At 36.8% G+C, this 26,271-nt stretch overlaps 1 protein-coding gene across 19 annotated transcripts in view; it reads right to left on the bottom strand.

The window, feature by feature from the left end:
* PPHLN1 (periphilin 1) overlaps nucleotides 1–26,271 on the bottom strand; it is a 146,609-nt gene that overhangs the window by 87,502 nt on the left and 32,836 nt on the right. For 13 of the 19 annotated variants that reach the window (XM_058307835.1, XM_012526875.3, XM_058307830.2 and 10 more), the window contains 2 exons: nucleotides 17,867–18,031; nucleotides 15,547–15,608 (listed from right to left, as the gene is read on the bottom strand). In XM_058307835.1, the coding sequence (XP_058163818.1) occupies nucleotides 15,547–15,608; nucleotides 17,867–18,031 (227 nt within the window). The remainder of the gene's footprint in view (nucleotides 1–15,546; nucleotides 15,609–17,866; nucleotides 18,032–26,271) is intronic. The other 6 variants (XM_012526877.3, XM_058307837.1, XM_058307832.2 and 3 more) reach the window with 1 other exon arrangement.

The following is a 26,271-nucleotide window of genomic DNA, read 5'->3' as shown; positions in this document are numbered from 1 at the left end:
TGACATCATATAAACATAAAACATGTGAATGTAGTCAAGAGTGGATGCAGGGAGATTAATTAGGAGCCTTAGCCCAGGCAAGAACCAGTGGTAGCTTAAATGTGGCAGGGACAATGAGTTCACAACTTAACATACTTAAGAACATACCTGGAAGGGTAGACTCAGTGGGTCTTGGAGAACGGTTAACTAATAAATACGAGAGCCAGGGGTAGCCAAGCTGACACCCAGAATTTTGCATGGCAGATTATTGAAATGAGAAAAATAGCTTTAAGAAATAGGGATGAGGGTGGGAGATGCAAATTTTAGACTGGAGCATGTTAGGTTTGAGAAGCTCATGTGACATCTAAGTAGGCAACTAGAGGGAAATGGATGTGGCTCAAGCAGCTGGGCTCCTGTTTACCATACAAGAGGTCCAGGGTTCAACGCCAGGGCCTCCTGGTGAGGGCAAGGTGGCCTGTGCGCCAAGCTGGCCCACGGGGAGTGCTGGCCCACGTGGGAGCATTAGCCAATGTGGAGAGCTGGTGTGGCAAGGTGATGCCACAAGAGACACAGAGGAGAGACCAGAAGAAGACGCAGCAGAAAAGGGAGCTGAGGTGGCACAAAATAACGATCACCTTCCTCCCACTCTGGAAGGTCCCAGGATTGCTTCCTGGACCAATTATTCTGCCTAATGAGAACACAAGCAGATACAGAAAGAACACAGTGAATGGACACAGAGAGCAGACAACAGAGGTGGGGGGGGGGGTAGAAATAAATAAATCTTAAAAAAAAAATAGGCAACTAGAGAGAATTTTCAGCAATACATACAAATTTGACTATAAATAGGCAGTATTTAAAGCCAGGGTGTGGATGAAAACATGATAAAAAGAGCAGAGGGCCTAGAATCCAGAGCTAAAAATAAAAATAACTATAATATTAAAAGAGGAATGAGCTGCCAAAGAATAAAAGAGAATGGCAAGAGAAACATGAGGAAAACAGGAAAGTTAGGCAAGACAAAGAGTGTTTCAAGAATAAAGAGTTCCCACACTGAAGCTAAATAAGGCCCTATGGATATATTATTTAGGGTTGAAGAAGCGCAGGCCCACAGATAGTGTAAGACTGCTTACGCTCTCCTGAGGAATGGGGGTGCAGGGGTGGGAAGACATCAAACATTGAACTACAGTTTCCCAATCCCGACACCAGATGGCGGTAAAATCAAAGCATAGTTCTAAACTTTCAAAGTGGCCAGGGTGGCTCTACATTCCTGGCAGACACGTCAGAATGTAGTAAGCCTCTCCTCCACTTCACATCAGCCTCCCCTCTCCCACGACCAATCTAAGCAAAACCTTCCCAATACGCATCACTTACCAAGTATCTTCTTTGGTAATGTAGTAATATTAGTCAAGTCGTTTTTCCTATCAATAAATACTGACTGCCCATGAAAAGCATTACTGGGAATTTCTCTTGCTCTGAAGAAGCCTGGTATCTCACGGGGGAGGGAGGTAACTATTCTGGGGCACTGTAATTCAAAGGGAAACATCTGAACTGTAATTCAAAGGGAAACATTACTAAATGGAAAGCTTGATCTGGGTCTTCCGAGAAAGTTGAGATTTACGTCAGCACTGTCTGTAAGAACTAAAACTGAACCACATATGTAGTAGCCATATGTTAAAAATAAGGAGAAATGGTAAAATTAATTCTATTAACCTTACTTACTGCAATATTATCAAATGGTAATCAATATAAAAACATTAGTAGGGGGGTGGGGGGGTGGGGTTGAATGGGACCTCACATATATATTTTTAATGTAATATTATTACAAAGTCAATAAAAAATAAAAAAATAAAAAAATAAAAAAAAAAATAAAAATAAAAAAAAACATTAGTAAAATATCTGACATTCTTTTTTCACCCTAAATCTTAAAATTCCAGTGTATTTTGTATTTATAGTATATCACAATTTGAACAAACCATATTTCCAGTACTAAGTAAGTACATGCAACTAGTGGCTCCCATATTGGACAGCAGACATTTAGAGAGTGGGAAAAGCACTCCAAGCTTCAAGAACAAGCAGAGCAAGGTTAAGGTATATTAAGTGAGCAAGAACAGAAGTAGCCAGAGAAGTGAAAACTTAAGAAGCTAGTAACTAAAAACACAAAGGAAGAAAACTTTAAGAGACAGGATAACTCTATCAAAGACTTCAGAGGATGGAAGAGACTTAGGCATTTAAGATCTGGGAGTCGGGAAGCAGCTGTCACTCAAGCAACTGGGCTCCCATCTACCATATAGGAGGTCCCAGGTTCAGTGCCTGGGGCCTCCAGGTGAAGGCGAGCTGGCCCACACAGAGAGCTGATGCAACAAGATGAGGCAACAAAAAAGAGAGAGAAAAGACAATGAGAGACACAATAAACCAGGGAGCCGAGGTGGCTCAAGCGATTCAAGTGCCTCTCTCCCACATCGGAAGGTCCTAGGATTGGCTCCCGGTGCCTCCTAAAAGAGAAAAGCGAGAAGAAAAGACAAGCAGACACAGAAGAACACGCAGCGAACGGACACAGAGAGCAGACAGTGAGCGCAAGCCACAAGGGGTGGGGGGAATAAGTAAATAAATCTTTAAAAAAAAAAAAAAAGATCTAGGAGTCATATGACCTGTGAGTGGACTGATGAGCAAAACTTTGAAAACCAAAGCACACTATAAGAAATAAAGATGAATCAAATGAAAGAATTGAGCCATTACTTTTCTTCTGAGAAGTTAGGCAGTGAAAAAGGAAGAAGCAACTGGGACAATATTTTGAAGGCAGTTTATTTGATCATATCTGGAGACTGAGGGAAAAAAGGCTAATTTACTGTAGAAGGAGAAACTCCAAGACACAAAAATGCTAACTGATAAAGAAGGAGCCAAAAGTTAACAAGGGAAGATGAGGCAAAGAGACTAAGTGGAAGAGAAAAGCCAGGAAGGAAAGAAGAGAAAAGGAAAGGGATAAAGAGAAAAATTTCAATTTGAGAAGGTAAAATCTGAGAGATCTCTTATCAGAAGACCTTGAAAGCAGGAAAGCAATCACAGAAGTCACCAGTAAAAAGTAAAGAAGGTAAGAATATGGCTAGAGGCTTGGGGAAAGGTAGGAAGGTATGGAACTGGTCCCTTAGGGAGAGTATTAATTACAGCAGTGCTCCTCAAAATGTGATCCAAGGACCTGTATCAGCCTTAACAGAGAAAATAATAGAAACGCAAATTCCAGGGCTTCAACCCAGACCAAAGGATTAAGAATTCTAGAGAGTTCTGGGCTCTCCAAGTAATTCTTATGCAAACAAAACTCTGAGAAGGACTTAGAGAACCTCACTAACTTGTAAGTGCTATATGTGAGTTAGTTACCTGTAGTCAAAAGCAGAAATTCAGAGCTCATGATAGAGGCAGACTGTGGATAGCTAAAGATAATTAGTTGAAAATGAGAGAAAGGAGCGATGCTTTCATAACTTAAGCTTCTCTTTATTTTCTGAATTTCAATTAAAGTTTACTTTTTAAAAACTGTGAGAAAGAACTTGATGTTAAAAGTATCATCAAATGAAGATAGAAAGGGGAAGCGGATTTGGCTGAACTGATAGAGCGTCCGCCTACCACATGGGAGGTCCAGGGCTCAAACCCTGGGCCTCCCTGACCCGTGTGCAGCTGGCCCATGCGCAGTGCTGATGCACGCAAGGAGTGCCGTGCCACGCAGGGGTGTCCCCCACGTAGGGGAGCCCCATATGCAAGGAGTGGCCCTGTAAGGAAAGCCACCCCACGTGAAAAAAGTGCAGCCTGCCCAGGGTGGCGCCACACACACAAGGAGAGCTGACGCAGCAAGATGACGCAACAAAAAGAAACACAGATTCCTGGTGCTACTGACAAAAATACAAGCAGACACAGAAGAACACACAGCAAATGGAAACACAGAGTAGACAACTGGGGGGGGGGGGGGAAGAGGAGAGAAATAAATAAAAAATCAATCTTAAAAAAAAAAAGATAGAAAGGCAGATGGGATACAAGAAAAGGCTATGAGCCAGAAATTATAATCATCAAAGAAGGAAGCACAGGGTCCTGGGGGTTTGTCCGGGTACAAAGATAAGGACAGGGGCCAAAGACAACACTGGAACACTGGCTTGGAAGAGCTTGGAAGGGGATGCGATCAGACAGGCAGGCAGCAGCCAGACCATGTAGCAGGAGTGTGTTGGCAAGTCCCTATGGGGTTTGAGCCGGGTGGTGAGGAGACCTGATTTACATTTACAAAGATCACTCCAACTGTGCCTTGAAGGCATCCTAAGTTGGGGGAAATGGCATAATGTTGAGCCAGAAGGCCTTCTTGGACTTTATGTAGCATTCCATAGCACCAAAATTTCAAATGTAATACTTGTGCTGCATATGGGGCAGTTCTATTCTGCTACAAGTTAGCAGCATTATTTAGTAGAGAAAGGAAAAGGGGTTAGGGCATCTTAAGGTCCTCTGTGAACTAGCCTCTGAAGTACTGAAAGACTCTTCCAAAGTAACTGTTAATAACTACATGTAGGGTACCAATGTGATTTGAATTTTATATTACTTTTAAATGGTCTGAATATGGTTTAAAGATTTATATCTAAAATAGCTGAGGTCAGTAACAGGCATTAGTCTGCTTAGGTTTCAACCCTGCTCCATTACTTACAAACTATATGAACTTGAGGAAGTTATTTAACTTCCATATGCCTTAATTTCCTCATCTACAAAGTGGAATAATAATAGTACCTACCTTATAGGATTATTATTGAGGAGTAAATGAAATAACTTATGTAAAGCACTTACAACAGAGCCTGGTACACAGGTTCAATAGATGTTAGCTTTTCTAACAAATAATAGTTTTTCTAATAGATGCTGGCTTTTTCAGTAGTATGATTTCCATCAAACCAGTAAAAGGTCTGTAGCAAAAAATCAGCTTGGAGTGCAAACACAACTAACAGCTCCATCATTCAGAGAAACAAAAGAATCTTGAATATTTGCAAGTTTTAAAACCCTACTCATAATAAAAATACCTCTAAAAAAAAAAAAAAAAAGACTTCAACTTTACTTCCCAAGGAATTTGCTTTACAGAGGATGAAATGATGATAACCCAATGTGAAGAACTTCAGTTAAGGAGTTCTTTATACAGATGGAACACAAATAAAGTAAAAAGCCAGCAGAAAGGCAACTACCTAAACTAGGGGTCAAAAGCCATTTGCTATAAAGGACCAGATAATAAAAACAGATGGGCACAGGTGTGTTGCAATAAAATTCATTTACAAAACAGGCAGCTAGCCAGATTTGGCTCCTGGGTTGTAGTTTGTCAACCCTTGATCTAAACAATTATTTGCTTTCTGAAAATCTGTAAGCACTATTAAAATTAAAGAATAAACAGGCCACCTAGAATTTTATACTTCTCACAGAATATCGAGAAAGGTCCAGCTCTTTTTTTTTTTTCCTTAAAGTTTAATTACATTTTGGAAAGCAAAATTACTTAAACTATAGTAGAAATGTTTTATCTGATTCATATCTTTTCTACCAGAAATTTGACTTTATAATTTAAAAAAGCCTTTCTCAAATATGTTCCATAAAACACTAATCCACAAATTGTTAGTGTTTTCCATCCCATCACAAAACCCAAAAAGAGTTCTATGGTTAAAATAACTTTGGGAAATAATGAGTTTAATAAAATTAAACACATTTATTTACCGTGGGGCTTCTCAGGGCATCCAAGATTCAAGAATTGGTTCATCTATTTATATGGCCTTTTTACCTTAAGCAACTTACCTGCCCTAAGCTTTATTTTTCCTAACTTAGCCTGAACACTCCAACTCTGCAATGAACAGTGTCTATTATAGTTTTAGATTTAAGTCCTTTCATCATCAGTTACCTCATTTTTAACCTTCCCCCAAACATGGACCCTTAAGTTTTAAAATATTTTATTTATCTTTGAGACAATTTGGGGAGGAAGGTAATTTTGATAATGTCAACTCTACCAGGTAATGGTGCCCAGTTGTTTGGTCAAGCAAACACTAGGCTAATTGTAATACAAGGACATTTCATGGACTTTAATCACCAGTGAGTTGATTGCATAGATGGCTGGTAACATCTACAATCCACCACGGAGACTGCCATCTGCAATGAGTGACTTCTCAGGCAAGACCTTAAAAAGGAAAGTGATTTAAGCATTCAGAGAGAATTCTGATCTCTACTTCAGACAGAGAGCATCTCCTGGAATTTATCAAGGACCATCACTGGAAACTCTGGTTTGTAGCTTGCTCTGCAGAACTTGGACCTGTGCATCCCCACGGTCACGTGAGACAATTTTATAAAATCTCATACTGTTTACAGATATCTCTCGTCTGTTCTGTTTTGCTAGAGAACCATGACTAATACAGTGATGAAATCCTTTCTTACAACATGCATCATGATAAATTCAGGTGGTTTTAAAAACTAAGTGTTTAGAAGGAAGGAAAGAAGGAAAAATCCAAAAAGCTAAAAGAAAAAATATTAAATATTTATAAAAGGAAATAATGATGGAAAATACCAAGTTTAAGCTACATACAAAAGGCCACTAAAACTGAAAAGTATAACTAAATTTAAAGCAAGTTTACAATTAAGGAGGAAATTCCAACATCAATTGCAAAGTGTTAAATACTAATATTTAATAATTTAGTGAATGTTGACAAAACTATAAGATGAACATATCAATAAAAAACAGTCAAAGGATATGAAGATAATTCAATGGAAGACAGACAAAAATTCTATCATCTCACTAAATAAATATTCAAGATAACCCAATTTTCAAATAATAAGAAAAGTTGTCCTTATCAAATAGACAAATGATTCCATCCAGAGGTAGGGATAAAGAAACATTTAAGCTTCATTATGACTAATACACAATTTAGTCAATTTGGCCTGGAAATTGCTAGGTATTTAGTGGTCTTAAAAAAGGAACTACTACTCTAGTCCATAAAATAGGATTAAACAGCCAGGGGCCACAGAGAGAAAGAATATTAAATAAGACACTTTTCTGACAGTCAGAAAGCCTATCTTACTTTCATCAACAAGATTCCTTTCTCTCTCGTCTCACACACACATACACACACACACACCCCACTGGCTTTTTCTTGTTTCAATTTAATTTCACGAAATGCTGCAGAAAACTTTGAGTTTCTGCTTTTTCTTGGTCTAACACCTAAATGTTTAACATATTTTGCACCTGGTTTCAAATATAAACCCCTCAGAGTTCCTGTCTTTGGAGGGAAAAAAAGTGCTTACCAAAACAGTCCACCATAAAGGAGACAGTGTCAGTGCTTAGCTTTGCTTCCATCACTGATAAAAGCTAAAATGAATAATAATGGACACTCTGTAGATACTACAAGATACTAGTACATATGATGTTAATTTTACAAAACAGGTAAGTCCTAATTTCCTTAAAATTTTACCTTCCACTATATAAACATAACTTATGAAAAAATGCAAATTTAAAGGCTCGGATTGTTTTAAAGCTAAGACAATGTGGCATAGGCAAACTAAGCAACCTTTATACCTAAACAAAACTGCTTTTACAGATTTATTTCTAATTCTTTAAGCACAATAACTGATGAGAAAACGTGAGTTTTTAAAGCATACAATTCACCAGAAAATCAACATTGCTTTCATATAGAACATACAATTCACTAGGGATTTTTATATTTGTTTTCAAGTTATTTCTATAATGCGATTATATTAATTTTATAATGGAAACATTTGAAACTCATTTTTATTTGTTTTAATGAGAAATTACTTTCAATCTATTTTTTTAATTTCATTTAAAGTTCCTGTTCAATTCAAATGGAAGACAAAAATTTCAAAAATATTGAACAAATCACTTTAAATATTTCCCTAATATATCAAGAATCTCTTAAGTTTCTCATTTTTAAGTTTGAAAAAGATAATTGATCCTCTACTGCTCAATATCACCTTCCCTGCTCCACCTCCCCCAACATCAGCCTTCCAACCCAAAAAGAGATCTGGATGGTTAACATATCTAGTATTTTGCCTAGAAATTAAACAATAATTAAGTACTGACTAGTTACTTTTTTATTTAAAAAGGAAAAACAGCAAACAAAAACATCTTCCTTTAGTCCATGTTTTTCTCAAGCTAAGGACATTTTCTACTTTCTTTCTCAATTAACTATTTAAAAAAATTATATGCCCATGTTGAATTATCCCCCATCATTACCCAATTCTTTTTTTTTTATCTCACAGACCCAGGCCAGGGATTGTACCTCGGACCTTGTATGTGGGAAGTCAGCGCTCAACCTCTGAGTCACAATGGTTCCCCTGAGTTGGTTTTTTGTTGTTGTTGTTTTTAGGAGGCAATGGGAACCAAACCTGGGACCTCCCATATGAGAGGCAGGCACCCAACTGCTCCCATCCACTCATTTTTTACACAACCAAATCCAAGAGTTATTTAAATCTTTTCATCACTTGAATATTCATTTGCATTAGACATTATTGGTGACAACTCACATTGTCTAAAAAGCTTTGTTTACCACCACTGGGATAAAGATGTTGACCAGGTTTCTAAGTTTAGTTTACTGCTCTTGTCTAACAACATCTTCTCCTTGGACAATCTCAATTTTGAATGCAGCTACATCCATGAAACCATTCCTTCTATACTGTTAATCTAAACTAATGGTCCTGGTAAACACACAGTATCAAAACCTGAAATTCAAGTATTTCTTTCTTCCTTATTCCCTGACCCACCAAGTCCTGATCATTTTTTTTTAAATTTCCATAGCATTTATCAAATTTAACTCTTTTTCTCCATTCCAATTCAAATAGTCATAATTTCTTATACTCTCTCCAGTGCTATCCTCTAAAGACGTAGTAATCTTTAAACTGACTGGGTTGCCTTACCCACCCATCCACCACCACCAGGTTAAAAATCTTCAGTACCTCCCCATTGCTAAGAGAATAAAATCCAGACTCCTCAGAGTTTCAACCTCAACCTCCCATCTCATACATAATCATCTAGTAATATCTCTATACATCATGCTTTATACAGCTGTGCTCATGCTTTCCCTTTGCAGGAATATGCACCCAATTACTCTTCTCCTGGTTAACTCTTATTTTTCCTTCAAGTTCTGTTCATATTATTAGCTCCTGCAAGAAACTTTTTCACATCTAGCCTAATATAAGTACATCTTCATTTGTGTTCCTGTATACTTTATGCAACTTCAGCATGTATCATAGTATTTGTGCATCTATTTCACCCACTAGGCTGTAAGCTAAGTGATAAAAGCAGTGTCATACACATAGTAAATACTCAGTAAATGTTTGAGGGAAGTGGATTTGGCTCAATGGATAGAGCGTCCATCTATCACCTGGGAGGTCCAGGGTTCAAACCCAGGGCCTCCTGACCCATGTAAATGAGCTGTCCCACACACAGTGCTGATGTGCATAAAGAGCACCGTGCCACGCAGGGGTGTCCCCCACATAGTGGAGCCCCACGCGCAAGGAGTGCACCCCGTAAGGAAAGCTGCCTAGTGCGAAAAAAGTGCAGCCTGCCCAGGAGTGGCACCAACACACGGAGAGCTGGTGCAACAAGATGACGCAACAAAGGGAGACACAGATTCCCGGTACCACTTACAAGAATAGAAGCAGACACAGAAGAACACATAGCGAACGGACACGGAGAGCAGACAGCTGGCGGGGGAAGGTGGGGTAGGGAAGGGGTGAGAAATTTTTTTAAAAAGTCTTAAAAAAACTAAACCAAAAAAGTACAGATGTTTTATAGTATTTTCCCTGTCAAATAGTATATCATCTAAGACTATAAAAACTACTATAAAATTAAGAATTAGGGAGAATGGATATGGCTCAAGCAGTTAAGCACCCAACTCCCATATGGGAGGTCCTGGGTTCGATTCCTCATGCCTCCTAAAGAAGACAAAAAACAAGCAGACATGAAGCAAAAACAATGAGCAATGGAGCCAAAAAAAAAAAAAAATTAAATTTCCTCTGTTTTCTAAGAATATCAATACATTTGAAAACATTACTTAATAAAAAAACACACTCAAAAGTACACTGGCCACCTGCTCCATAATTTTAAACATTATTTAATACTTTAAATCCATTCCATCCCACAGTTTTTTTTTTACTCCTCATAACTACAGGAAAAAAAACAACAAATATGTTAAAAACAACCTTATTCTATCTAAATCAATAACCCTTGGTAAAGCATGACATGTTCCATTAACATAAAATGAATCAGAGCCTAACATATCCTGAATTTCATGTACATATGTGTTCTGGATAAATGGATCCCATTATTATTACATAAATACAGAACCAAGATGAGTAGGTGATGACATAATTGCAGCACAGATAAATTATCAGTAATGTGGCTCTATTATATAGCAAAGTAACTTTAACAGCCAGCAGGGTAGGGGGTACCAGAAAACTTGATATATTTTCTTTTCCTCTGTTAGCTGTTAATCAGTTGCTTCCAGTGATTCTACACTCCCATTGGTAAAACATTTGAACATGAGCCACCAATACAGACACACTGGATTTACAGTATGAAACGCACAGAATAGAAAATGAAACAATGGGCACAAGTTCCCCCGTCAGTACCAGAGGCCTGTGGAGGACGATGCTCACGCAAAGCAGCCCAGCCACAGCCAGTGCCGGCAAGCTGCAGAAGGACGCACCAGGGGGGAAGAAGGAAGACGCGCAGGGCCAAAAGGTTATGACCACAAGGGGTTTGAGCAAATACACTGCGCTTGCTGGTATCTGCTCTAGGATTTGAATCAGAGACGAAAGAATTTATTACTTACAGCAAGCAGCATGAGCATTACCATGTCGTGTCAGCACCCCCTGGTCCCCAAATCCCACCGGGGCAATTCGGTATTAGCCTAGATGGATGTGTACACAGTGGGTTTGAATTGCAGCTGAGGAACAGTGAACTTGTGGAACCTACTATTTCATAGCAAGCAATAAGCAAACCTACTCTTGGACCCTGAGGGAACTCTGAGAAATAAACTGGGTAAAAAGTGATCAGCACCTTGCATTCTTGTCTTATCTTGGCAAGATATTTAGGAGTGCAAGCGACCCAAGGACTGTTTCTCCCAACAACTGAAAGTCAGGTTTCGTGATGAAAATGGGAAGTATAAATATGGAAAAGAGAAAAACTAGACTAAATCTTGTGTGACGAATTAGATTGGGGATGTTGCCATGAATTCATGGTCTTCAATATATGCAAATACCATATAGAAATAAATACAGATGTAAAAGTCTGTTTGTATAATATAAATACATATATAATACACAGTATCCAGATCTTGGTTTTAAAAAAACACTCTTCATTAAAGAGAACCTGATCTCCTTAGAGAAATGGCTGATCCTAGGGATGGGACACAAAGTCTAGGATGGGCCTGGAATGTCTTGTGTCAGAAAGTAAGTAATCAGAGAATGAAGTGGGCATGCTAAAATGACACAGAAGCTATGCTGTAGGGAATCTCGCTTGCCAAATAAAAATAACGATCACAATGGGCCATAACCCACTGAATAAAAAAGGAACCTTTGGATCCACACTAATTTAAATGAACAAATTTTTTTTTTTTAATAATGGGGGTGTAGGGAGAAGAGAAAGCTTTTCCTTACAACAGTATGCCAACATAATAAATATAGAAGGAATGGTCCAACTAGAAAATCAACCATTGAAAACTATCATTTTATTAATTTACGCAAGAAAACTAGTGGATTAAAGTGCAAAGAAGAGAGGAATATTCACATTTTTTCAAAGTGTCCCCACACAAAAAACGTTATAAATTTCCAGAGGAAGAATAAATTTTAGTGAAAAAACTTTGCAGACTTCATCTTAATCAAGTGCAAGTGATTAAAGTAAAAAACACCAATAAGGAGACAAATCAACAATGTGTGTACCACCTAATAAAATGTATTACAAAGAAAAGAGCTTCACTTCAGGGCTTTTCCTGCCAAAAGTGCTTAACCTGGGTCTAATATGAACAAACACTGAACAAACCTAAATTAAGAAACATTCTACAAAATGGCTGACCTGTATTTATCTTGCCAAAAATGGTAAGCTGAAAAGTCAAAGACTGAAAAGCTGTTCTAGGTCGAAGCAGTCTACAAAAGCATGACCTGTGAATCAAGATTAGATCTTTATGCTATAAAGGACATTGGTGGGGTACTGCTGGAAACATAAACAGGGTCTCTGCATGAAGAGTTATGGCAGTTCTTTATATTATTCTTGCAACTTTCCCATAAATTTAAAATTTGTTTCAAATAAAATGATTATTTCTAATATTTCCTCCCTAATATATAAACATGCATAGTAACCCCCCCACACACGGGAATAAAAAAACTCTGACTTGCATAGTTTTCCTAATTACTCAGAATACCATTCTCTTCATTTACACAACTACTCTCTTTGCATGGTTTGCAATGCAGTGATTTTTTTTTCTAAACCATTAGCCATTTTCTACACTTCAAAGAGCTCACCTGAGAGAAAAACTGCTTACAGATAGCCAAATAGATGCTAGCCAAATCAAAATATACGATTTTTAAAAAGTGGTAGCATGAAGTATTAACCTTTTTAGAAGGCAAACTGACATCTTGATTGAAATTTTTTTTGAGGAAATTTAATGAGATGAGAAACATTAATAAAGTGTTTTATGCTCCCCAAGTATGATAAGACATCAAACATGTATTGTAAAATGTTCTTCTCAAATGTTTAAAGACTCCTTTACTTAAAATTTAATCAGTGTAAAAATCCTTGAAAATATGAACATCAATATTTCTTAATTTGAAATTTCCCATACAGAAATATTGTGAACTAATTCTTATATTACGGTGGTACTGGAGAAAGGCAACAAAGCTGGATCAATAGGAAAAAGCATTCATAAGGTGCCTTTTTGGATGGATCAAAGCCCATAATGAAGCACAACATAGGCTGAGCCTAAATGATCACCTTTGAAGTCATAAGTCACAGAACTTGTACACTGGAACTCAACAGTTTCTCTATACGTGATCTGGATGAAGAATACCAAAATGAACCTATTTTAGATTTAGATTTTGATATTTAAATAGTCCTTCTTTTAGTGTTTTTAATTGCTTTTTGTCTAAAAATGAAATGTTGTTGGGAGTGGATGTGGCTCAAGTGGTCAAACACCCACTTCTCACATGGGAGGTCCTGGATTCAGTTCTCGGTGCCTCCTGTGAATTGGATAAACAAACTGGTACATCCCAACCACGGAATACCATTCATCAAGAAAGAGGATCAAACGTCTGTTCCTCTGTGTATGCAGTGAGCTGCTACATGGTGCGTCATGGAAACACAGGCCCGGGCATAGCAGAAACTTTCGGCAAATATGGTTTTACTTTCACAGCACCAAGTGTCCTCTTCACAGAATTTAGTCACAGCTCTTCAGTCAGTTCCTTGGACAATCTACATTCTTTGCATCTGAGGGCCTTTGCTCTTTCAATTTCCTCCGTTTAATACGATTGAAATTTAAACTGCACATTCCCTTTAACCTATAATTCCACTTTTGGCAATCCATCCCATAGAAACTAAAGTACATTTCATCAAGATATTATGTATTAAGATTTATTGCAGCACTATTTTGTACTGAAAAAGAGAATAAATATTCAAGTCAGTGGCCAGGTAAATTATCTGGTATATCCATACCACAGAACATTACTTGGCCATTAAAAATATCCCATTAAACCAAATAATTTGGAAGGATTTCCACAGGCCATTGAACAATAACAAAAAAAGCAACTTAGAGAAAAGCTTGTATAACATGATCTCACTAACAACCATCAAAAATCCTGTTATGAACGTACAGAAAAATAGAGAGAGACATCAAACTGTTAATATGACTGTGGAGATTGGGAAGGTCATATATATGATTTTCATTTACACAAAATTATATAGACATACACACGTGTATAAATATACAACCATATATACACAACTTTATATATATATATATGAAAAAATACAATGCTAAAAAAGACAGGAAAAGGCAATTAGTATAGATAAAAACAGAAACTGACACTAAGAAAAGAGAAAAAGAGTAATACTAAAATAAATCCAAGAACTGTTTTTGGGGGGTTTAAGAGAAACAATTAGCTATTTTAATCTAATTTTTTTTACTCTTCAAATTTAGGTCTTATTTATTTTGGCACACCAAATGCCAAAATGCTTCCAATTTCATGGTTTTTCAAGGGGATTGCAGTTTATCCCAGCACTACCGATTGAAAAGCTCACTCTTACAGAACTGATTTGTAATACCACTGTTGCTATACCATAAACTCGTAGCTAAACCTCGGTTTGTTTCTTGACTCTGTATTCTGTTTCACTAGTCAATCTGACTAGCACTGTGCCACTATACTGTTTATAGTCTTAAAGTTTTGTAAGTTTTGATATATGGTATACTGAGTCTTTATATCTTTTGCAATATGGTTGCCATTCAGTCTCTTTCATATTAGCGTTAACTTACCCACTTCCATGAAAAAATCCTATACAAATTTTAACTGAAACCATTATAAATTGATATCTTAATTTAAGGAGAACTGATATCTTTACAATACCAACTCTTCCTAGTCATGGATGTCGTATATTGCTACTTTTATTCAGGTCACCTCTTATAGCCTTTAGAAACTGCTTGTAATTTCGTCATACAGCTTTTATTAGATTTATTCCTACATCATTTCTTATAGTTCTTAAGCATTAGGAAGTGTTTTCAAATTACATTTTCCAATATATGCTGCTGACAGTTGATTTTATTACACAGAACCCTAATTGCGTAATAGTTCTAATAATCTACAGACTATCCTGATATTCTGCATTGATAATTATGTCATCTGTAAATAGTTTTGTTTCTTTCATTCTAAACCTTACACCTTTATATTTTGGGGCTCCCCTACATGGGGAACACCCCTGCATGGCACGGCACTCCTTATGCGCATCAGCACTGCACATGGGCCAGCTCCACACGGGTCCAGGAGGCCCTGGGTTTGAACCGTGGACCTCCCATGTGGTAGGCGGACGCTCTAACCGTTGAACCAAGTCCGCTTCCCAACATAACAATATATTGATCAAAATAAAGCAACTGAGAGAATGCCTTTTAATGCAAAACACTTTATAAAAGACTCAAAAATGCACTACCTTCTGTTTAAGTAAACATATACCTTATAATCCATACCATGCATTAAGAATATAATCAACGTTCCTCACTAAAAATCAGGAAAATACTACATGTATTCTATTTTAATAATTAACTTGTTAGGAATTCATGAATAGTTCAAATGTTTTTAGATATATATTTTTATTATTGGTTACAAATGCCCACAGGTGTATAACACTATCAGTGCTACTGTTACGTTACAAAGTAAAAATAATAATAATAATAATAATATAATACCTGTTGCTTTCAGAATTTAAATTCCTAATAAAATATTTCACCTATCTCCTTTGAGGTTAGATTTCAGCAGCAGACAATTCAGTGAGTCAAATATCAAAGTACTTTTGTTATTATTTTTATCTTTTACCTATATTCTGGCTGTCGACTTGCAGAATGATCATCTCTTGGCCATCTATAGCTAGATTCATCCTGTAACAGAAAAAGGTTACTTAGATATTTGTTTTTATTATTTTGGTCAAGCAGGATATAACTAACAGTACTGCTGGAAACTAGCCTCTGTGGCCAAACTAATCTGAAGGCAAAACCAGAAACAGTAAGTCATCTATTTCAAGAACAAAATAATACACTGACTGAGAACCTGTGGCACATTCTCCTCTATTAAAAGGCTTAAATTATTTCTGTTTGGGTTGACCCATTGCCAAGGACACCATATACGAACATTCTATAGTTAGGATTATTTGACGACAAAGACTAAATTTAATTAAGCATACATTTCTCAACATTTCATTTTCAGAGTCAACTTTTAGAGTCAAGGCAAAAAAAGAAAGAACTTTTCTTGCTCAAGTTTTTTGTTTTGACCTTACTTCCCATTAAAAACCACAACTGGAACAGTACCATAAAAACTGCCACTTATTGATAATGATAAGCTGTATTAAAGCAAGATGTGGCACTAAGTTTAAAATAAATCAGAGAAAGCACATTGTTCTGTAAGAGAGACATATTTGCAAAGATGCTTAAAAAGCAACTACACAGTAAACCATACCCAATTACTTTAGGATTATATATAGAAGAACACAACCTAATTACTTCCCATCAGAAACACTGAGTCAGTCAAAATAATTTTCTTCATCTTTCTCGTTAGTATCACATACCCTACTCTGACTTATAAAATGTACTAATCATTTTCATTCAACATTAAATATAAACAAAAGAAAACAAAAAACTCAACAGCTATGGTAGAATGTTGGATCAAGCAATTAGTTTGCTTCATATAACTTATCTCTAGATAAAAATAGTGTCATGAGAGCCCTAAGGATTACAAATTTGACTGTTGTGTGTTTGTTTTAAGAAAACTTAGAGACAATATTGTGTAAGGAATGAAAACAAGAACAGTTTGCATCAATAATGGAAGAAATTTTTATCAAGGCACTGATATGCTAAAATTTTTATCAAAAATTAAAAAGTTATGTTCATGTGGATTCAGACACAAACTGGCTCAACTAATCCAGAACTCCCTATGTTGCTAAATGGCTGCAGGGCTTTTGTAAGAGGGATGGGATAACACCTGTTTTATGCAAAGGCCAAACTGCTTCTCTGTGAGACCGCCTAGAAGAATGGCTTTAATGACATAATCCACTATTTTCTGGAACAGAGATAATGCTTGATGTTTACTTTTGCAACAACCGATTCCTCCTCCTAAAGGAAGAGCGTGGTATTTAAAAACTGAACAAAATAAAAATCAGTTCTATGAGAAATGATGGCACACCCCCCAAACTTAAAAAACAAAAGGAAACACAAGATATTCTCATACCACTACATAATTGTCAAGGGACACTACAATGCAGTAGTCAGAGAGTTGGACTCTCATTGGCAAATCACCTTACCTCCATATCCTCAAGTGTGTAAGTATGGAAACTAATGCCAAAGATCCATATGAGGTCAAATTGTATTATAAACAAGGCTTGAACATGTACTGTTAATTACAATATCACATAGTAAGAAAGCGGGAAAAATAAGGAAAAAAAGGTAGGAAAAATGTCTAGCTGGGACTATTGAAAACATGCAAGCTAGGACAGAGGAATTTCATCAAGGAACCAGTTTCAATGAAATTCAGTGACAAATCACCCAAGACATTAAATCTGTTTTTCTAGATTAGTCAGGATGATCAAGAGAAACAAATTATAATAGCTGTACAATTAGCAGCTAACACTGAAAAAGTGCTTACTATATGACAAATAATGTCTTGAGGGCTTACTTACACGAGTAAGTTTAGACTTAATAACATATTATCTATAACAAGAATGAGATTGAGTCTCAACAATCTTAACCCAACTTTACCTACAGCATATCATCATGATGAAAATAACCACAGTAATTTAAATGGGCACATCTAGTTAGCAGTGGCAACCACCTGCTCATCATTTATTGAGTCCAAGGCAATAGATTACCGTTATTTTGTTCTGAAAATCCCTGCCAATTTAGGGGATCAGAAAAACAGGTTAAGTGGAAATAATATCATTTAAACAGAGCCAACCAGAGTGCCTGCCCATCTTTTTCAGCACCCCAAGATTCATTCCCATTTGACAGCTCCAGAAGCAATTCAACAGAGCATCAAGCAGGAAGTGTTTGTTTCAACTGCCATGATGGCAAGTCACATAAATTTTTAAATTACATGAATTTTAAACTTATAAGAAATAACAATTAGGACATGGGGGGAATTTACATACTCCTCTGTGAGGTGGCCCACTTCTTCGATCATGAGAAAAACTGCGGCCCTCGTCATAGTCTCGGTAATCAACATGACTGTTATATCTATTGTAGCTTCCTTCACCAGGTCTGTCTAGCAGTGGTGGTTTCTTTGGCACAATATTAACTACTCTATGGACGCCATCCTAAAACAGACAAAAAGAAATATATAAAAATCACTAGTTTCTCTATTCAGTTTTGGAAAGTTTATAAAAGCACAGGAATTATTATGCTTAAACAAATAGGATAAACATATAAGCAAACAAAAATGCACTAATGAAATGACATGAATATACGTAATAGCAAGATCTTCAAATGGATTAAAGGAAAGCAAATTGCTCAGTGGAGAAAGTCAAGCGTTCAAAATAACATGCAGCAATGCTAAAAACCAATCATAAGGAAAATAAAAATTATAATATATTTAATAATTTAATAAAAAATAAACTATAGACGATAGGAATGTCACATTAGTCCTAATCCCCAATTGCCTAGGAGTTTTTAAAATGAAATTATTTAAGAAAGCATACACCTTTGGTCTACTGTGTTTCAACCATACTGTTCAGAAGTAATAAATGAATTTTACACATAAGCAACAGCAATCAGGGAGATGATACTGAGCTGAAAAGATCAAAAGGAAACATTTTGCTATTTTTTCCAGCACTACCGGAAGAGGGGAGTTTTTTGCTTTACAGATTTGGAAGCAAAATAAAACCCAATATGAAATTTAAAGTAATCTTCAAAGTAATGTGTTGTTAACGTTTTAAACATTAATAGCTGTTGTAAAATAAGGGAACAAAAAAGATTATCAACCGTAGTGAAACTGAAGTAAAGAACTACAGAGCATGCATCCACAAATAAGCTGGTTTGGGGCATTTGTGGTTAAGTCTTTCTAACAATACTAAGTGATATGGTATATGTGAAAAATATTTGAACAACAAAACTATGAAAGTGTAAGACATAATCAATATTAGCTAACAGATTTAACCAAAACAAAAGCATAAACTCTATTTTGAGCTGGTTACTTTACCCTCCTAAGCCTCAGTTTTCTCTTCTGGAAAATGGGATGAATAGGTATTAACCTACTTCACAGAGTTGATGAGAGAACTAAAGAAACAGAATGTAAAGCATTTAGTATAGTGCTTAGCATACAGTAAGTGCCCTAAAAAAGCTTGCTATTTTGACTACTATCTGTGCAAGTCTATGGAAAACTCTAAATTCTTCAAAGTATCTATTTCCTGCAATTACTTCCTAGTATAAATGACTACACTATTCAATTATTATCCAATTACTATGTACTATTCCAATTTTCCAATGGATGGGAAATCTGACAATCGCCTTGAAAAATAAATCAGTTGTTCATATCTGAAAGTTAAAAAGACCTACCTATTCTTTTTCCATGAAAATATAAGGTGGCATGCTTCTTTAGTATGTTAGACACTAAACTGCAAGACATGATCTAAAGCTTACTTAAAATATGGTACAAATGAATTTACTTTCTTCTAGAATTATACCTTTCTCCCAGGTTTCAAATACATCTAATAAAAAACTGAGCTTCCTGAGATGTATTCACCAAATGCAATGAATGTCTCATGATGATGGATTGTTGTTATGGGGGAAGGAGTGGGGTGAGGCGGGTGGGGTGTATATGGGGTCCTCATATTTTTTTAATGTAATATTTTTTAAAAAAGACAAACAGAAAAAAAAATTGAGCCTCTGAAAAATTGAGTAGTCAATTTTTGCAACATTGCAATTTATAGCATTTATCTAATCAAAAATTTCTTTGCTATTCATAAATTTAGAAGGACTGATTTCTCTAATTCCAAGAAACCATAAAAATTGATTCCACAATAACCTTATCTGTTTATGTTTATTTGATGGGATGGAGGAGGGAGTACACTTACCTAAACATTTCTATAAGTATGAGCTTTTTACATTACAAAACAACCTATTCCAATATTTAACTGCCTTAAATATTAGAAAGTTATTTCAGGATTATAAAATGTATATTGCAATACCTTTAAAAAAGTAAAACTTGAATCACATTTAGTTATATATTTAATAAACTGCTTTTACTGAATAATACTATATGAAAATAATCATTCCAAATGTCATTAATCAGCAAAAGAAAAACATAAGAGCAGCAGTATCATCTGGCAATGAAGATAAAATTAGCATTTTCTTTATGTTTTGAGAAAGTTTTCCAATTTAAGTACATTATATCATCTCTGCTCTGTAGATACCTAATCTTAAAGAAAATTCCCTAGATATATGAAAAGATTTAAGGAAACAAAGATCATTGAAGGAACCTGTGAAAAAGCAAGAATGGTATTTTCAGAGAGTTCATGTCTTACCCAGATTTACCACTCAACTCAGGGATTTCTTTTTCTTCCCCCCAAAATCCATGATGATTGGCAAAGATATTAGAATTTCCTTTTTAAAAGTTATATATAAGAAAATTCAGGCAGTATTTTATATTACCTATACTATCAGAACTCAATGGAAATATCACTACTGTTTGAACTTCTTATAAAAATCTTATGTTGAGCAGTGTAAACATGTAATTTTCCTTTCCAAATGCTAACATGAATACATGCACCTTCAGTACTGATAGGTTTGGAATCTCCGTTTTAGAAATATCAAGGAAAACAATGGCACCATTACATAGAGAATACATAGCAGAAATAAAAATTATGACTTATACAGAATATGTGAAAAGGTTTTACTAAGGACTGTGGAGAACAGTTTGACAAGTCCTCAAAATTAAACCCAACAATTACCATATGACCCAGCAATTCCACTTTTAGGTTATACCCCCAAAGAACTGAAAGCAAGCCGTCAGAAACCTGTACACCAGTGTTCACAGCAGCATTATTCACAATAGCCAAAAGGCAGAAACAACCCGTGTCTATCACCAGGTGAAAGGATAAGACAAATGTGATATATACATACAATGGAATACTATTCAGCCATAAAAAGGAATGGAGTTCTGATATATGCTATAAATTGTATGAACTTTAAAAACATTATGCTAAGTAAAGTAGGCCAGATAAAAAAGGGCAGCTATTGTGTGATTCCACATATACGGAACATCTAGAATAAGCCAATTCATAGAGTAGGAAAGTAGATCAGAGATTACCAGGGGCTGGAGGCAGGGAATGAGGAGTTATTGCTTAAAGGGTAAGAGTTTTTTCTGTTTTGGGTGATGAAAAAGTTTTGGCAATGGAATGTGGTGATGGTATCACAACAAAGTTTTAAAGGATAACAGGATCATTTTCAAGTAATTAAAAAAATTGATTCAATGGAATTGAAAGATTTCTATTATTCCAAATACAAGTATCTTAACTCTTTGCATTTGGAAGTAAAATCTGAATTTACCTCAAAGAAATCAATTTTCACTGTTTCTATTCATAGTAATAATTTTTAAAAATCTACAATTTCCCTATCAATTAAAACTGAGTAAATAAATTTAATACAATCATTGCATACTTACAGCACATACCAATTTTCTGTGGCTGTTATGAGAATCTCCAAAAAACTGTATATAACCTACTGGATTTGCTCCTTCAAAATTAGTATGAATAGCATGATCAGTCAGATAGAAAATTAAAAGTATTCATAGTATACCATTTTTTAAAATCCACTATTTTATTTGATCATTTATCTACTCTAGTAGGATGCAGAATCAAACATTTGTATATAAACTTAAATACTCATTTAGTTTCCTAACTGCTAAAACAAATACATAATGAGTTGGCCTAACAACAGGATTTACTGGCTCATGGTTCAGTAACTAGAAGACTTGCTTCCTCCAAGATTCAGTATCATCTGGTTTGCAGGCAATCTTTGGGGTCCCTTTGCTTTTCCATCACACGGGAGTGCTTATGGCAACATCTTCTTTCTCTTCCAGGTTCCATTAACTTCCACCTTCTGGTTGCCCCCATGGCCTCTCCCTCTGTGGCCTCTTCTATACATCCTCCAGGAAGAAAATTAAGACCCATCCTTATTCATTCAAGTCATGCCTAAACTGAAGTAACCTCATCAAAGGGTCCTATATACAATGGGTTCACATCCACAGGAATGGACAAAAATTAATATGTCTTTCTAGATTACATAACTCCAAACCACCACTGTCAATCCTCTGGACTCTACCAACATGAAAAATACATTCATTTCCATCACAACACCCTGAAAGCCTTAAGCCAGTTTAGAACAATGCTAAATCCAATGTCTCATCAAAACCAGTTATAGGTGTAGTCCATCCTGGGGCAAAATTCCTGTCTGATGGACTGTGAAACTTAGAAAATAAGTTATCTACTTCCAACATACAATGGAGGGAAAGGCATAAGATAAAATATTCCCATTCCAGAAGGCTGAAGGCAAATGGGGCTCACAGGTCTCAAGTTCAAAATTGAGAAGAGCAAGTTCCATTTGATCTCAATTCGGAGAGCCATATCTATGGCTTAACGCTGTCTCCAGGCATGATGGAGCAGCAGCCCCACCCCCTCTAGGTCCTACCCTCTCTTCGCATTAAAAAAGCGACCAAGGCGGCAGACTTGGCCCAGTGGTTAGGGCATCCGTCTACCACATGGGAGGTCCGCGGTTCAAACCCTGGGCCTCCTTGACCCATGCGGAGCTGGTCCATGCGCAGTGCTGATGTGCGCCAGGAGTGCCCTGCCATGCAGGGGTGTCGCCGGCGTAGGGGAGCCCCACGTGCAAGGAGTGCGCCCTGTAAGGAGAGCTGCCCAGCACGAAAGAAAGTGCAGCCTACCCAAGAAAGGCACCGCACACACGGAGAGCTGACACAACAAGATGACACAACAAAAAGAAACAAAGAGTCCTGTGCTGCTGACTACAACAGAAGTGGACAAAGAAGACACAGCAAAGAGACACAGAGAACAGACAACCGGGGTGGGGGGGGGGGAAAGGAGAGAAATAAATAAATAAATCTTTAAAAAAAAAGAAAAAGCGACCAAGTTCTCCAGGAACCAGAGACACGGACCCCACCCTTGCCAAGCATTGGAACAGTGGCCAGGCTCTCTGCAACACTCTCCCTGAATAACAGGGTGCAATGCCCACCCCCTTTAAATGCCAGGACAGATGGCCTCCCCCTCCAAGGGCAAGGACGGACCTACCCTGTTCACATACATTATCTCCCGGCTAGCTGGAAATCTTTGGAGCTCCTTGGCTTTTCCATCACATGGGAATGCAAATGGCAGTGTCTTTTCCTTTCTCTAAAGTGTGCCATTTACTTTCCGCTTCTGGTTGTTCCCTGTAATCTCTTCAGGAATAGGATTAAGACCCATCCTGATTGTTAGTTCCTGCCTTAACTGAAGTAACCTTATCATGAGGTCCTATTTTCAATGGGTTCCTATCAGGAATGAGTTAAGTTTAAGAACATGTTTTTCTGGGGTACAAAACTCCAAACCAATACAAACAAATTTATGAAAGGCTTAAATTTTATGTTTATACATTCTTATTTGTTGATGTCTTAAGGGTAAAACAATTCCTACTACAACTTCTGAAATAAGGATTTTTCAGTTTGCTTATGTTAATGAAAATCTGTTCAGAGCAAGGTACGTATAAAATTTGTTCTGAAATTTTACAATTTAAAATTGTGGGAGTCGGTAGATTACTAATTTGTCCAGCAAGTTAGAGATGGCGCAAGAGAATACATTTAAACCCAGTTAAATAGCAGAGCCCTCTTCCTTTATTTAGAGATGTATTAGTATATATCCTCTTGGGGTTGGACTTTTGCCTAAGAATTTTTTGGGTTAGACATTAGAACTTTGTTTCTCTTATCGCCATACCGGGAGGCAAGGGAGCAGGACAGTACAAGCTGTTTCTGCTGATCTTCCATGCCTAAACAAAGAACATATACACAAACAGAATCTTACAGCCTTGCTGCTCTGTTAGTTTTTACTTCTGCTATTTATGATTAGGGGCAAGGGGTAAGTGGATGGAGCTGTTTTCAGCTCAAAGACTTTGCACAAGTGATAAACAAACAAAAGCATGCGTGGCTGTTTTCAGCTCACAGATATTAGTAGCAATCATAAATTCTTCATCTAGGCAACTACATAAAATTGTGATTGTGTTTTGTCAGAAAATAATATCTAATTTATTACAAATTCCAATATAATGTAACTACTTTTTATGAGAAACATTTTCAATTTAGTCAATATCCCAAGTGGATAGTTTATGTTTCTCTCTCTCTATATATATATATCTGTACCAAAGTTTTCTACCATGACTATTATGTACAAATTATGAGGATTATGCTTCTTTATATCATTTCCTTCCAATACCTCATTAAAATATATTTTGCACCCATGCCAATACTAAAATACTTCATTAAAAACAAAATTTTGAAAACATAACAACCCCCCCTCTTTTTTTTAATTTTTAATTTCTCTCCCCTTCCCCACCCCCCGCTGTCTGCTCTCTGTGTCCATTTGCTGTGTATTCTTCTATGTCCGCTTATTCTTGTCAGCAGCACCGGGAATCTGTGTCTCTTTTTGTTGTGTCATCTTGCTGCACCAGCTCTCCATGCGTGCGGTGCCACTCACTTTTGTCGTGCTGGGCGGCTCCCCTTCGTGGGGGACACACCTGCGTGGCATGGCACTCCTTGCGCACATCAGCACTGCGCATGGGCCAGCTCCACATGGGTAACACCCCCATTTTTTCTTTTTTTAAAGATTTATTTATTTCATCCCCCCCCCCCCCCCGGGTTGTCTGTTCTCTGTGTCTGTTTGCTGCATCTGGTTTCTTTTGTCCGCTTCTGTTGTCATCAGCGGCACGGGAAGTGTGGGCGGCGCCATTCCTGGGCAGGCTGCACTTTCTTTCCCACTGGGGGGCTCTCCTTAAGGGCACACTCCTTGCTCCCCTACGTGGGGGACACCCCTGCGTGGCACGGCACTCCTTGCGCGCATCAGCACTGCATATGGGCCAGCTCCACACGGGTCAAGGAGGCCTGGGGTTTGAACCACTGACCTCCCATGTGGTAGACAGACGCCCTAACCACTGGGCCAAGTCCGTTTCCCCCAACACCCTCATTTTTAAGCATTCTTAGTTTTTAGAGACACATACTGTAATGTTTATTTATACCTGAAATCCAGTATCTTGAATTTGCTTCAAAAAATCTGGACATGATAGTCATAGAAAAAACAAGATTGACCATAAATTGGTAACTGGCTCACTGATGATTTATCCATGGGCAGTTGACTAAATTGTTGTCTACTTCCATATACATTTAAAATTTTCCATTATAAAAAGTCAAAAACACCACCACACTAACCTATCAGAAAATGAAGTAAGTACAATGTCAGATGTTAATAGCAATGCCATCACTTCCTAACACAATCATCTTGCAGTAGGAATGTAAGCCTCATGGAAACAGAAACCTTGTCAGTCTAATTCACTGCTCTATGCACAGCACCTGGAACACATTAAGCATAGCATAATATACATTCTACCTTGCTATCTCAATTTTACATTGTTTGGCATTGCATGCTTTTTTCTAGAAAAATACTACACAAACCACATCTAACTAAAAAATTCTTTAAAAAGTCAGACAGGCTTTTGCTTTCATAAGGTTGACCGTTTTTTCACTTTGATCCCACACATTTTAATGAAATACTTAAAAAAAATTTTATTTTTAAAGAAGCTTTAGATTACAAAAATTTTATATCAAAAATATAGGGGGCAATTGTCTTTGTAAGTCTTTTGCCCATTTTTCAATCAGATACTTAGTCTTTTTATTGTTGAGTTGTACGATCTCCTTATATATCATGGATATTAAACCCTAATCAGATATATGGTTGCCAAATATTTTCTCCCATTGAGTTGCCTGCCTTTTCACCCTTTTGACAAAGTCCTTTGAGGTACAAAAATGTTGAATTTTGAGGAGGTCCCATTTATCTATTTTTTCTTTTGTTGCTAGTGCTGTGGGTATAAGATTTAAGAAACTACCACCTAATACAAGATCTTGAAGATGTTTTCCTACATTTTCTTACAGGAGTTTTATGGTAGTTGTTTTTATATTTAAATCCTTGATCCATTTTGAGTTAATTTTTGTATAAGGTGTGAGATAGAGGTCTTCTTTCTTTCTTTTGGATATAGCTATCCTGTTCTCTCAGCATCGTTTGTTGAATGGACGGTTCTGGCCCAGCTGGGTAGGTTTAACAGCCTTGCCAAAAATCGCTTGACTGTAGATGTGAGTTCTTGATTCAGTTCCATTGGTCAATCTGTCTGTCCTTAGCAGTATACTCTTTTTACCACTGTAGCTAAGTAATATGCTTTAAATTCCAGAAGTGAGTGTTCCAACTTCACTCTTTTTAAAGACAGGTTTGGCTATTCAGAGACCCCTTGCTTTCCAAACGAATTTGCTAAG

Source organism: Dasypus novemcinctus, chromosome 12, assembly GCF_030445035.2.
Source record: "Dasypus novemcinctus isolate mDasNov1 chromosome 12, mDasNov1.1.hap2, whole genome shotgun sequence".
NCBI classification, from domain to species: Eukaryota; Metazoa; Chordata; class Mammalia; order Cingulata; family Dasypodidae; genus Dasypus; species Dasypus novemcinctus.
This window is presented reverse-complemented; position numbering and strand designations above follow the sequence as displayed.